General features: G+C 43.9%; 1 protein-coding gene across 1 annotated transcript in view; it reads right to left on the bottom strand.

Moving 5' to 3' along the window:
* Positions 1–2,504: 2,504 nt before the first annotated feature.
* Positions 2,505–14,186, bottom strand: part of magi2a (membrane associated guanylate kinase, WW and PDZ domain containing 2a) — a 171,832-nt gene continuing 160,150 nt past the window's right edge. Inside the window, exons 18-22 of the mRNA XM_029494925.1 lie at positions 13,472–13,694; positions 12,503–12,728; positions 11,468–11,620; positions 8,131–8,269; positions 2,505–5,113 (exon numbers count right to left, since the gene is read on the bottom strand). Of these exons, the coding sequence (XP_029350785.1) occupies positions 4,368–5,113; positions 8,131–8,269; positions 11,468–11,620; positions 12,503–12,728; positions 13,472–13,694 (1,487 nt within the window). The 3' untranslated portion in view covers positions 2,505–4,367. The remainder of the gene's footprint in view (positions 5,114–8,130; positions 8,270–11,467; positions 11,621–12,502; positions 12,729–13,471; positions 13,695–14,186) is intronic.

The raw sequence follows: 14,186 nt of genomic DNA, 5'->3' as shown, positions 1-14,186 counted from the left end.
TGTTTTAACTAGTGTATCACCCCATGAGAGCTGCTGTGAATCTGTAAAACACTGCAGAGGATTTTAGGCCTAGGTTATATCTAGAAAAAACACAAAAGCTTGGTTCTTCAGCTTCAGTAGCTGTGCTGCCTCTTTACAAAGAGCACAGAAGCGTGTTAAAGGCCTTTGCTTTGTGTTGCTGCTCTCCCAGGGCCGGGATCAGTCCACGGCTGCACTCGAGTGCAAGCGTGGACTGATTTGCTCATGTGGAGAATTCAGACACCAGGCAGCATCTTCCATCTGGCAGCAGGCAGCCCTGAACCAGCACTGCCTCTCTCACGCTCCTGCAGTGTTTCTTCTCTCTCTCTCTCTCTCTCTCTCTCAGACCTCATACATGTGCAGTCAGCTGCAACGCTTCTGAGGAACATTTGGCATTTTGCTCTTAAGAGAAGATTAGGGCATTAGCAACAGTAAAACAGACGCACTGTCACAATCAGGATGCATGAAATGCAGTCTAAGGTTTGCTGAAATGTAAAATCTAATCGCAGTGCTCCCTCGTCTTATTCCTCATCTGTATTTGTGCCACAGAAACCGCTGGATCAACTGGAGGAAATGTTTACAAAGCTGCAGGGGATCATGCAAATGTTGGCCGGAGATGAGACAACTGCAGAAATGTCACTATAGAACATGTATACATTAAAATACAGTGTGATATCGTGTGGTTTATGAAACCACAATGTCACACCAGACCACCCGTATGATTTTATTATGGGAAATTCCTGACTAATAACTTTATGTAAGTTCACCAATTATGAAACCAGGTAGTGAGACTATAAGCCTGGTCTCCACTGACCTCTAGTGGAAACATGGCTAACGTGCATATGAAGCATTAAACCACGAGTTCTTCGCTCCAAATTGCTCCGTGATGATGAGAAAACATCAGTGATTATATAATTTCCACCAAATATCCATGTGAGCAGTTAGAATCATCACGGCCGGTGACGTTAACGGCTGCTACCTCCTGCAGGATTTCATCTGACTCATCAGCTGCCTCCATGTGGCCAAACAGGCACATTCCAGTTATTCAGGGAGGGAAGCTGCTAACAAACAGACTCAGGCTGACCCATTGAAATCTGTAAGTGTGTGCAAAATGTGCACACTTCTGGAGAGGTGGGGTTCAAACTGGATTTAGAACATCTTACTGAATGTGCACAGTGTTGCACTCAAGCAATACCAGCTCTTAATGGTTCGATAAAAAGAGGCGACCATAAGAAGCCACACAGCAGAATATCCTCAGTGAATCTTTCAGGTTGTGTCAAGATTTTCTTTTATTTTGACAGCGTTTCAGAATATCTTACAGGTAAACAAGATTTTTGCAAAAGTTAATATGTCCATAGCGTTGCATTTCATAAAAATAGTTGCTCCACTTACAGTCTTTGTGACTATCAATAGTACACTGAGTCATATTTATAGAGATATTTGTTCAGGGTCTACACACTGCTATAACACTACACAGTGATACTGAGCCGCTCGGGTGTTGGATTTATGGTGCAGCATGTCACCTCTAGATTTCTTTGTTTGTTTGTTTGTTTGTTTTTTTTTTGCTTTCCATAGAAAACTAGTTACAATTTGGTTTGGTGACGACCGCTCAGACATGGAAAGCAGTGAGTTGTGCAAAGGCCGAGCAAAACACAGACACACACACACACACACGCACACACACACACACATTTTTTTGTTCCTGCATCAAACAGAAGTCACAAAATAAAGGAGCAGTCGGCTCAAATGGGCACGATGACACAGTATGCAGGCAGCATCTTTTCCTTTCTGTCTGATAAATGTAAAATTTCAGTTTTGGGCGCCTAAAAAAAAAAAAAAAAAAAAAAAGATTTTCATGCTGCACACCATCCACCATCTTCAAGTGATTGAAGGGCTGAGCCGTTTGTGCCAGGCTGATGATTTTCTCCGACATAATAATTAATATCCCAAACCCTCTGTGTTGAGATTGTGCTTTAAAGTCAGTCTGCTCAGTCCTCATGTAATTACAGATTAGAATGGCAAATATAATGACTTGTCTCCCTTTGCTCTTTTATGCTTTCAACACTGTCAGCCTTTCCCTCAGCAGAGGAAGGCGATGAAACTTTTGTTCTGGTATTATGGAGTATTATGATTCTTTTTTTTTTTTCTGTTAAATGTTGGCTCATTTGGAAAAAAAACAAAAACATTCAGACATTTTTATGCGTGTAAAGAAGGTTCAGATGCACAGAAAAAGATTTAGTCTATCTCTAAACTGGCAGATTCAATCATAACATAACAAATTTAAGTAAGCAGGCTTTGGATTCCTCCACGTCAGAGCGGTCTGCTCTACAAACACTGACACTCAGTTTTAAAATGACTTTTTTTTGTGTGAGCTGGCTGACTAGTTTACTATCTAACGTTAGCAGGGTAAAGCTACGTTTACACTCTGGCAGCTCCAACCAGTGTTACCCAAAGAGCTATGGTTGCTAAACTCACCACATTTGTTAGTTTTAATCCTAAAAGCCTTTTTTTTTTTTTAATCTTTCATACAATTCTAACTTCTCTACACTGTTCCATTACATCTTCTCTATTTCCTCTCTAGCTGTTTGGCACACAGAGCCATCAAGTTCCTGTTTGAGACACCTTCTTTCTAACCGAGATAACAAAACTGCCAGTCGCTGCTTTGAAAGCACAGACCGGTTGTTGCCCCCCTTTATCTTAAATCCAGGACACGTAGTTTCAAAAAAGATTGAAAATGAGAACTCGCAAATGTGCTGTGGAAGAATTTAGAGCTGGCAAAAGAGCAGTGGAAAGATGGCGGGGTCAAGTTTGTGTTTAAAAGTGTACAAACCCATATGAGACAAATTCTAAAACAAATTGAAAACATACAGGGAGCTTTGGCATGGACATGTACTGCAACAACACACAATGGAGACAGACTCACCTGAAAACTAATCAAACGCAGCAGCTGACAGCAGCTGTGACAAGCGCAACCTCCTCTCAGCCGGTCGGAAAATAATAGACAAGTTTCTGTTTCCAGGGCGTTAATTCATTCAGGTCACGGGTTATTAGGCAACTGAGCTTTTGAGTAATTCTTTGACGACGCATATCAGATTGTACTAATTCAGTTTGGTTTGGGGTCAAAGCTCTGACCTGTGCTGACATCGGATCATTACGCAGAGCGATTCTTCATGGAAATTGCCAGTGTCAGGCCTCATTAAGAAATGAGTAATGAAACGTATCGTGACCCAAAATGAACCACTTGCACAAATAAGGACCGTCAACAACGCTCTCGATGGACGAATTCTCATCCATAAAGTTGTGAAATAAATTATGTATTTCACCATATCGCACTCGTATCTGAAAAAATACAGTTTATTGTTCATATTTCTAGAGTTGGAGTTTTATAGCAGCCTGTTTCAAACCCTCTGAAGTGTGTCGGAGTTGAACCTCGGACTTTAAAAGCCAACCTCACCTAAGGCACTCAGCCCCCCGGTCGGTATCACGTGAGCTCCTTCTCTCAGCGTCCGGCTGGACACCACCGTCGTGGATTGCTTTGCTGTTTTAGCACAAAGAAAATGAGAAAAATGGATTGACACAATAAACCAACACGAAGTCGGTGTGGTGAAAGTTCTGGTCCATGTCACGCCGCTCTGCTCATCTAATGATGGGCTACAATTTCCACGGGCTCAGCTATAAGGTTCTGTCCGCTTAAAGATGATCTTATTTACAAAATGATCTCACATATTCATATTCGTTATAATATATCTATGTCTATAATCATGACAGATTATTCAAGACAGATTCAGGCCCACACAGTCTCTGTTAAGGCAAAGTTCTCTTGATAAGTTTCATCTCCGCTGTCACTCTTTGATCCATTCGCTCTCGTCAAAAACAGGCAAAACTCCTTTGAAACATTCCTTTTCATAAAATAGACTCCATTGTTTAGATGTATAAAAAATGTCCGACAGTTTCTTCCCATCTATATTTGCATGTTTGCTACCCAGTTCTGCTTGGGTAGCACTCAAAGTAGAGTTCCTGAATGTTTTTCTACTCACCCCAGAACTATTCCCGCCACGCTACACACACATTCGACTTCTTGCTCGTCCGTTTTTTGTTTTTGTTTAGTTTTTTTCAAAAAAGTGGATGATTTATCAGTTCTTAAGGTGGTGGGTGTAAAATATTTCTGAAAATAATTTAGAGTACAGTATCATAAATAAAAATCTAAAAACACGTGGTCCAGATCACTCGCCCCCTCCCCCCCCCGGGAGCACAGGAACTGAAGGGGAGATAGAGGAGCACAGGAAGTTGTGAGGATGGTGGTTTAGTTCAGATGAGTGTGGCCACTGTTTCCCGCTGCAGCCGTGGTGTTATCTGCTCAGCGTGGACGTGCCTGTGCGCAGCGTGCTGGGCAGCTTGTCTGATCCAGGGATCTTCCAAGGCCCAGGAGAGACCATGGCCTTCCTCCCCGCTGCGCTGCTGCTAATGCTGCTGCTGCTGGTGCTCTTGTTGGGCAGGCTGGGCCGGGTCTCTCCCAGGCCCCTGTCCAGTTCCCTGGACCTGGGCTTGGTCTGCTCTGGCTCCACCTGCTGCTGCTGCTGCTGCCACCCGCCGCTGTAACGCTCCACATCTTCCCTGCTGTTTCCATTCGTGTGTGGGAGCTTGGAGCTGCTGGGAGAGTGGGCAGGTTCCCTGCTCTCCCCGGTATTTCTCTCCTTGGACCTCCCTCTGGGGCGCCTGGAAGGTTTGGGCTCCCCGCTCTGCCCCTCCTTGCCCCCTTCCCCCTCAGCAGCGGCCTGCACCCTGTGCCCCTTATGGGTGGACCTGCCACCGTCTTTTTTAGCTCTGCCGCTCCCGCCGGTTGTAGCCGCTCTCCTCCCCTGGCTGATCGGATCGGGGTTTGGCAGCTCGGCCTTCTGGGGGCTTTTCGAACGCTCCGTCCTGCCGTCTCGTGCCACCAGGTCTCGAGGAATGTCCAGCGGCAGCAGGTGAGGTGGGTCGGGGGCCGGGGCCAGATGAGATGAAGGCGATGACATGGAAAGGCTTTCGATGGGAGGGGCTACTTCCGACAGGCTTGGGGAGGCTGAAGGGCGAGCATCCCAGGGGGCGGCATTGTCTAGAACACACGTACACACAGTCAGTGATGTGAAATCCCCACAAACGCACACATGCAGTCTCCTTGAAAGCTCGCTTGCATGCATGCCAAACAACCAAACAAACGCTAAATCAAAACACAAAAAAAAATCCCCACAGCAATCATTCCTACTCTACAAACTAAAACCATTAATGTAAGTACCCCGGCTGCACACCAACCTACTGCTGAGCATGTCATAGGCCAAATCTGCTTTTAGACAGCATCAATCTGCTTCCCATTGCTCTCTTTAGAGCCTCAGTCAATCTAAAATCTTGGCGGAAAATCGAAAACAGGTTTAATGAAATGGATGATGTGCCCAATAAGGTGGTGCTATAACGAGAATGGAAACCTCAGGGGCCAAGTGCCTCTCTCTCCCTCTTTAAGTCTGGAGAATTCTGCATCCAGCGTAGCAGCAGCTGCAGTGAATCGGCAGTGTGCTCCTCCACAACTCTCCACTCTCATGGACTGTTAGCTCGCATTTCTGCTCTGATGAGCCTCAGCCATCAGTCATTTTCAGCAGGGGCAGAAGCTACGGCGACAGTGGCACCATGAGGCCCAATTACAAGCTTTTCGATGCAGCGCCGAGTGTATTAGATGCAGGACTGAGTACACAGGAAGTTCACTGTCATTATGCCTTGCACAGAGAGGGCTATTAGGCCAATCAGTGTGCTGTTGTATGTACGTGTGCGCGCTGGACTTTACACGCTGTTCACACTGCAGACTACAGTATGTGATTTTTAATTTTTTTTTTTTAGCTACGAGAGCTGCAGAAAACACTGAAGTCAGGTGAGTTTTCACTCCTAAAACCTGCAATAACTGATTTCTTTTTGGTTGCTTCTGGTCAACTGACACCAGCTGTAAACCGAGCACAGGCATATTCCCATTACATCACTTGTTAGCAATCACTTATTGGCACATCCTGAACTTATGGAGCATTTATTTTGAGTCTCTGTCCACCTGATGAATCTGCCTTTTAGCTTTTAGTTTTGTGCTTTGTGCCAAAACACAAATGTTGGGTGTGGAAAACTAAAATACAGATTTTGAATGAGTTTTATATTATTTCTTCTGAAAATGTCGCTCTTAAGCTAAAAATAACTTGTTTGGGGATGAGTTACTCAGTTTCTGGAGAAATAGTTCAAGAATGAATGAGAAATTGACTCATACTGCTTTGACAGCACCACAAACTTAAGATGTTAGCTCAGAAATATGTTAAGCATCACAAGCTGGGTTATTTTGTCATCTACTGTGTCATTCTAATTTTGTTCTCTTTCAAAAACATAATGAATTAAACTTTGGTGGTGCTGGATCCAAACATCTGACAGTGTTTTTCTCTTTAAACATACACGTGATTAATTATGGGATGTCTTTCTTGAGCTTGCTTCGATAAAAGTGCTGCCAGGATGTGTAACTCTTCTCAGTTAGATAAACGCGTGCCCTTGAGGTGCAGATCGACGCGAGACACAAACACAAAACCTCACACAGTGCCACACAAAGGCATGCACACAACAACAGTCATGCAGAAGCCTACGTTTTACTCTCTCTAACATTTTTCGTCATGCTGTGTTCGTCAGTTCCTTAAAAGGACAAAACCGGAGTCAAAAATAACTTCCTCCTGTGGACATTAGAATGCTAATGCTTTAAATAGCCTAATTAATCACTGTGGATGATTTGCATAACCTTCCAATATGCAAATGAGGCGCCTGTAAACTGTGAGTGATGAAATGCTGACTCAACCCACCGTGAACACAACATGTGGGTCAAGATGATGTATCAGGGGAACTCAGAAACAACCCTAAAGCTCTTGAATGATGTAGCTCTGTGTCTTTGGGATGACCACACTGAGACTCCCCGTGTGCGTATTTCAAGGGTGTGGAGTCAGCTTAAGGCGAGTATCACAAAAGCGCTCCACACAGAGAAATGAAATCCCTGACTGGAAGGGGGCTGGCAGCAAATGGTCCACGTGGAGGGAGGCACATCACCCTTGATTTCCCGTGTTGAAGGGCTGCAGGGAGACCACTAAGGCCAAATGCAGATGAATATGTCACTTAATTGGGGGGGAAGGGGGGGTCGAATGCTGCCGTGTTTCCTCTTAAAATGGCTTCTCCCTGAAGTGGGAGGATACTGGAAAAGTGAGCATGGTGCCGGGGCAGAAGGCCACAGGAGTGATGCATTGGAGTTTTATTAGCCGCGGTGTCAAACAAATGAATGTAGCCTTCGGGGCTCCATTCGAGCCGCGCTGCGACTTCACAGGGTAAATAATCTGCCACAATATTTTACGTTCGTCTCCTCTGGCTGACCCAGGGTGAATGCTGTTTTTGCTGTATTTGTGAACCCGCAGGTTTACTGATTTATCATTCTGTCAGGAAGATAGTTAAAATTGACTAATTTTACAACCTGTCGCAGCCTGGAGTGACTTTTAAAAATCTTTAATCATTTGGGGGCATTCAAGGTTTTAAATAAAAAAAAAAAAAGGATGAAGAAGATGAAAAAAGGTTGGTTTCATATTAAAGCGTCAAATGCATCTTGAACACGTGGTTACAAGACAACACAGAAAAACACAGCACAGAAAAGCCACAGGTGGAGCGAAGAGAGAAACATTCGTATGGTCACAAACCGTGTCTTTAGGGTGGCCCATTAGGAAGAAATAGGGGGAGCCATGCTTGTCACTTTTCATGCACATGGAGAGACTGGAAGATACCATTCCTATAGAAGGGGAAGTAACAACCTAGACCAATCAATTAGTGATAGATCACTGAAATGGACAGAGAATAAACTAGTGTTAGTCAAGACAGAAGAGACATATAATTGGTTTAGTTTTTTTTTTTTTTACTGTACAGTGAAATTCAGAATACAATGAGTGTTTAAAGATATGAATATAAATACATGCTAGAATAATGTTGTCAAGAGTTGAAGTGGTATTAGGTAAGGCAGTGAGGAGATTACAGTTTAAGAGAGGCAGAGAAGAAATGATCGTTAAGACGGTTGCTGCTGATCCTTACCGTACTCTGGGACCTGCCCCGTGCCCCTCTTCAGGAGCAGACGAACTCGCCTCCCTCCAGACTTGATTAGCTCGATGGCCCTGGCGTGGGTCATGTCCCGGGTGCTTTCTCCATTAATCTCGATGATCTGGTCCCCAACCTGGAAGTCAGAAAGTGCGCGACAGAGAGCAAAAGAAATTGTGAACAAACTTTCCACTTGACATTGTGTCAGAGATACGTGCGAACAGTGAGCTCACAGATTTGCGCTGACAGTTTTTCTGTGTTCTCAGAGCGGGCCACCCTTCACTGGCCTCTGCAGACAAACACCGGATCCTCAAATTCACTTGGCAGCTTTGGGATGAGTGTGAGCCTCACTCAGCTGCAGTGGCTGAATCTGAGAGAAACATCTCCCTCATGTGGAGCAGTGGAGGATGTTACAGTAGCAGACTGATGCTCATGGCTGAAGCTGTTTGACCACTGTGAACCATGAACCAGCGTTTCTCATTCTGCCAAATACAGAATTAAGGAAATTTGCAAAAGTGCAAATTTATGTTTCAATAAAGAAGATCGTGTGTAACCTCAGCCTGTAGACCGATACATTTGATCTAACGTGTGAAATTCATCTTGTTGCATGGGCCTCTTGGTGAAGTGCGATGAGCTGCTATTTGAAGACCTGACACTCAGTCAGGAAGAAGCAGGTTTGAAATATATTGGCATGCATGCGAAATAGGAAAGTAACAAGCTGCTTTCATTATTGATGACAGTAATTTATAAAGATCCATATGGATCTGTAATTCATTGGTGTACCCATGAGCTTCTGCAAGAGTTAGCAGGCATTACTAGTCATGGAGTGGTGCCAGTTAAAATTAACTTGCTGTAAAATTGGATGGAGTTTTGGTCGAGCTGTTCTCATGAGGTTGCTACGAAACATCCCGGTGAATATTAACAATCTGCGCCTAGAAAAATGATCAGAAGTGCAGAAACCTGCAGTGGATAACAGCTAACAGTTTAACATGAAATGGACTTCCTTCTTGTGATTTCTACGTGCTGTCACAGAAGGATGGGTCAAATGACAGGCCGTCTCCTTCAAAACTATGAACTGTCAGAGCTTCAAGTGTCAGTTCTCCGGTTGACTAATGGGGACGATTCATCGGGAACAGGACAAAACGTGCCAGCCAATTATGCTAACAAATGGAGAAGTCCTCGCATTAATGGCTGGGGTAATCGGAAAGTCAGGAGCGGACTGGAGGGGAGAGAGGAGGGAGTCATTACAGCGGTCTGAGGAGTGGTAGTTAGATCATTAATCCTCACCTCCTAACAGCAGGGAGGAGCGATCTCCATTTTCATCTTTAATAAAGAGGGAGCTGAAGTTGAATGGACAGCATGTGAATGTGGAGCACAGGGAGTGAACGGTGGGAAAGAAGCTGCAGTGTGCCGTGATTGCACCTGATGCACACATCGTTTACGGAAGCTTCAATAATTTCATGCAATTTTGCAAAGTCACTCAAACCTGAGAAAAATTCCAAATTTAAACTTAGTTCTTCTTGGTCTTTATTAGTTTGGTCCTGTTCAGGAGAAATGGCTTGTCCCAATCTTCATATGTCAGGATGATGGCAGGGGGTCAGAGTGGAAGTGGGCTTTTGGATTTCTGCACCTTAGTGTGCGTCAAAGCACCAGTCGAATCCAAACTGACAGGCACGTCGAATGCTTTTTAGCCAGTGTCTCACATTTACAGGAGTCAAACACAGATTGATTCCTCTCTGCCCTCGGCAGTGTGAATCCAGGCTTGTTGGAGGAGAGATCAAAGTGTTCTCTGCACCTTGTTCTCTGAAAATTTATTCAAGAGCATATTGTAGATTTGATTTTAATATCCTACCAACGGTGTTACTGCCCGGTTATCCGTCTGTGACGAATCAGACTCAGAGCTGGAAAGTAACTATGTACATTTACTCAGGTACAGCTGTGAGGTTCTTGTATTTTTTGAGAATTTACATATTAAGCGGCTTCATACTTTCACTCACCTCTACAGGAAATGTTGCTTTCGTTACATTTATGTCATATCTATAGTCTGTAGTTATTGAAAATCTACGTTTTACCAATAATTTAGAATACATAAAAACATTGGTAACATGGCGGCATCGTGGTCAGTGCTGCTGCCCCACAACAAGAAAGTCACGGGTCCAGTTTCCTCCCACCAGTTTAGGTCAGTTGGTGACTCTAAACTGCCCCGGAAATGGATAAACGGTAGAAGATGAAGCAATGAACATGAGAACATTTCCCAACATGCTTAACATAAATATTTCTCCCAAACTGAAACACGCTCACATAATTTGATCTGATTCATTCTGTAAATATACAAGAAGTGTCAGAAAATTTTATTTTTTTTATTTTTTATTTATATTCCCTTTTATTAGGTCAGTAATGTGGCAGCAAGAGTTTTCACTTTGAAGGTTACCTGAAGCCAATTTTGACTTTTATTTCGGATGGAAAACTTTTATATTGGAGTATTTGTCCTTCCACCTGTGAAAAGGGTCTGAGTGCTTCCTGTTATAATGTTCAGCCTGCAGGCTGTCTTTAACTACAACTCGAGAGGGATTCCTTCCTCCTCATCCACCTACATCTGGGCCCACTGGACTCCATTGACTACACAAAAGTAATATCTCCCCCGGGGGCATTTTGCACCCATTATCTTTGACAGGTTCATTACAGATAAGGAATGTAGAGCAGACTTGGAAATCTAAGCAATCAGCAGCAGACATAAAGATCGGAGAACATAAGTAAGATGTAAGAGAAAAGGAGAAAGGAAGCCAGATGAGATGGATAACAACGTGTTGGCTGTATTGACAAATAAAGACAAGCAACTATGGAAGTTGCAATTTATGTTGCTTGCAGGGAATCACATGGATCAAGCTCACGGGGGGGCTGTGATGTTTTATTTGAATATATCATTTTTGGTGTGTCTTTATAACTTCAGAAAATAAGTGTCTTTCTGAATAGTACAGCAGCAACTACAGCTAGAGGGATTCTGCAGCTATGCAAACATTAAAGTGCAATTTCAGCTGGCCCACTTAAATGTTTTATCAATCTTTATCTTTCTGAATATTATCTGCTACTAAATCTGGAGGAGGAATGACTTTTGGAAACAAACTTCAGAACGATGAATGAAGGACAAATGTTCTCTGAGTTATTTTGGCAGATCATTTCTTAACCAGCTCTGAAAAGTTGCTGTTGCAGCTCTGATAAGATCAGACAATTACAGTAAGCGTGTGCCATGTAATCCAGAGAGATAGAAAGCAGCCTAATCTTTAAAAAGGGGGTGTCGTGGCATTCTTAAAGGAAATTGCATCATCAAACCTACCCTCATCCTCCCGTTACGTATTGCCGGTCCGTCCTCTGCCAGCCGGAGGACAAACAGGTCCATCTTGTACTCCCGCCCCCCGCGGATGCTGAAACCGAAGCCCTTTACGCTTTTCTCCAGCTCCACTGTGAAGAAGTCAAAGTCCTGTGAAAGCTGAGACAAGCAAATATCAGATATGATTAGATCCAGCGTTATCTGAAGGGAAAAGAGGCCATTACAGCAGAAAATAATCTCAGGACTCAGCGAGAAAAATAAATGAATAAGAATGGGGCAAATGTAAGGTAAACATAATGATACAATACAGAACGTTATAAAATGTATTCTGGGTAAACTACAGAGCTGCGCAAGAGAAAAAACATTTCCTCTATCTAGAAGGATGTGGCTGTATCATCTGTGCACTTTGTCTGAGCACTTTTTCTAACGCTGACAACACTGAAGGGGAAAAAAAGCACAGAAACATTAATACTGCTGAGATAACTTTAGACAAACAGCGTCAGCTTTAAGTAGAAATATCTGAAGACAATTCTAACGGAAACAGCATTTATGTAGATGTGAAGATTTATTTATACAATATTAATTTGGTGGAGGCCTGGAGTCGGAACTGAATAAATTGAATTTGTTGCTGAGACGATGAGGGGACTGTGGTGCATCTGTAAACTGAGAGCTGTGTTAGCTTTTAATAGTGTATACATTTTGACAAAAACTGAGGCTGAGCAACGCAACGACAGATTTTAGCTCCGCCAGCTCCTGAAGGAAATATCTGCCAGCTAAGAGTTCCCCTGTGCTCTCCAGGTAATCATCAACTTCGTTTGAGTTGCCTACTAAAGCTGAACACAAGGCAGATGAGAGCAGTGAGACTGTGACTCATAAAGCTAATACAATCAGCTAAAACGCTTCACAGAGTTGAAGGGAACTGCAACACGGCGTAATCGTGGACCTCTGCACCTTTAAAGGATCAACATCTGCTTCCTCTTTAGTCCGTGTGAGATAAGAGCTGTTTTTTTTTTTTTTTTTTACTCTGCAGAACATCCTTACTTGAACTGGGGGCATCCTGTAGTCTGGGATGGCGAACTGCCTTGAATCAGTGGCTAACTGTCTGTAGTCCAGCAGCGGCGGGTGTCTGTAGTCCAGAGTGGGCGGCTGCCGGTAGTCTGCCACAGGAGGGTGACGGTAGTCCACCGGCGGCTGTCGGTAATCTGTGAACGGTGGCTGTCGGATGTCCGGTTTAACGTCTTGCCTCGCCTTCACCTCTGACCTGTAACTAACAAACCAATGAGAACAGATTACAGGATGTCTAACAGGATTTCTGTGTCCGGCTCCTGACATATTTCTGATTTGTCAGCCCGTGTTGTCACGGATGACTTGTTTTGCAGTGACAACCATCAAAAAAAGACCTAAATGAAGAAATGAAATGACGTTTTTCCTCACGCTTCACATAAAATGTTTATAATGAAAACAAATCCCTCCAGAGGCTGCTGATGCTGAGTACAAAGAGACTTGTATACAGTGCAAAGCAGACGGGGAAGATTTTGGACCCTTGTAGAAATTGGTTAATTATTCAACAGACGTCTGTAAAGAAGCAATTTATGTAAATAATTTAGCTGTCCAGAAGAGTTAAGTGATGTTATACAACAAACTGGAGGGGGAGTGAGAGAAAGACAGCATGAGAGACAATGTTAGTGACAGAACGAGAAAGAAAGAGGAGGAAACTGTTGCAGGAGATGAAGAGAATGAAGAAGTGACAGAAAGGCAGAGAGAACGAGGGCGAAGGGATGAAACTGTCTGACTCACTCATACCTGCGCGCTCTCACGGGAACAGCGTTTTGCCCCAGAGATGGATAGAGGTCTAGCTTATAAAAATGCTCCAGTGCATCAGCAAATCATGACAGCTTTCAAATCTGACACTACAAAACAACACGAGGGCAAAGCAGGTCACATAACACTTTTCCACCACTCTGACAAGAACCTGCCACGCTCCGCAGCACGGCCTCCTTGTAAACTCACCTGCTCTCGTGGGTGTAGGTTTGAGGAGGAGGAGGAGGAGCGGGCGGCTGGGTCGCGGGGCTCGGGTGGGGGATGGGGTTGGCCTGGCTAATGGAGGTGTTGGCCTCCGTCACTGCTGGGCTGGGCTGGGAGGCTGCGGTGCTGGGCTGAGTCTTGGGGCTGTGCTGCTGGGCCATGGGGCTCTGCTTCTCTGAGCTGGGGGCTGATGGGGGATTGCTGATCTCTGCAATTCAGGAAAAGGAAGAAGAGGAGACAAAAATCTATTCACAGAAAGCCCTTTTAATCTTTATTTAAACAGGTACAGCTGTGATTATGGAGCTTAAACAGGACGGTTGATTGATTTGATGAGTCTACAGTATCTGAATATTATCATTTATTCGGCACCATGTTTCAAATCTAAGTCCAACATGCAGTTTTGCTTTAGTTCGTAGGTCTCCACTATCTAAAAAAGGAATATCTGGCTCTTTAGTTAAAAAAATAAAAGCTTTTGCCTTAACATTGGCACAAGCTAGCTGGTTGCTAACTGTGTTGTTTGCCGGCAGGCAGGTATACAGCGGGATTTTTTCCTCTGCAAACTGCAGCTACTGTAACGGATCGATGACAGCAGTATATTTGTGGAGTAAAACCAAAACAATCAGATGAGAGATGCCAAAAAGGCTTACTAAATGAAACTGAGGGGAACTGCTGAATCTGTGGGTTTGTCACTATGAATAAC

Source organism: Echeneis naucrates, chromosome 23, assembly GCF_900963305.1.
Source record: "Echeneis naucrates chromosome 23, fEcheNa1.1, whole genome shotgun sequence".
NCBI classification, from domain to species: domain Eukaryota; kingdom Metazoa; phylum Chordata; class Actinopteri; order Carangiformes; family Echeneidae; genus Echeneis; species Echeneis naucrates.
Note: the sequence above shows the minus strand (reverse complement) of the source record. Positions and strands in the feature narration are given on the sequence as shown.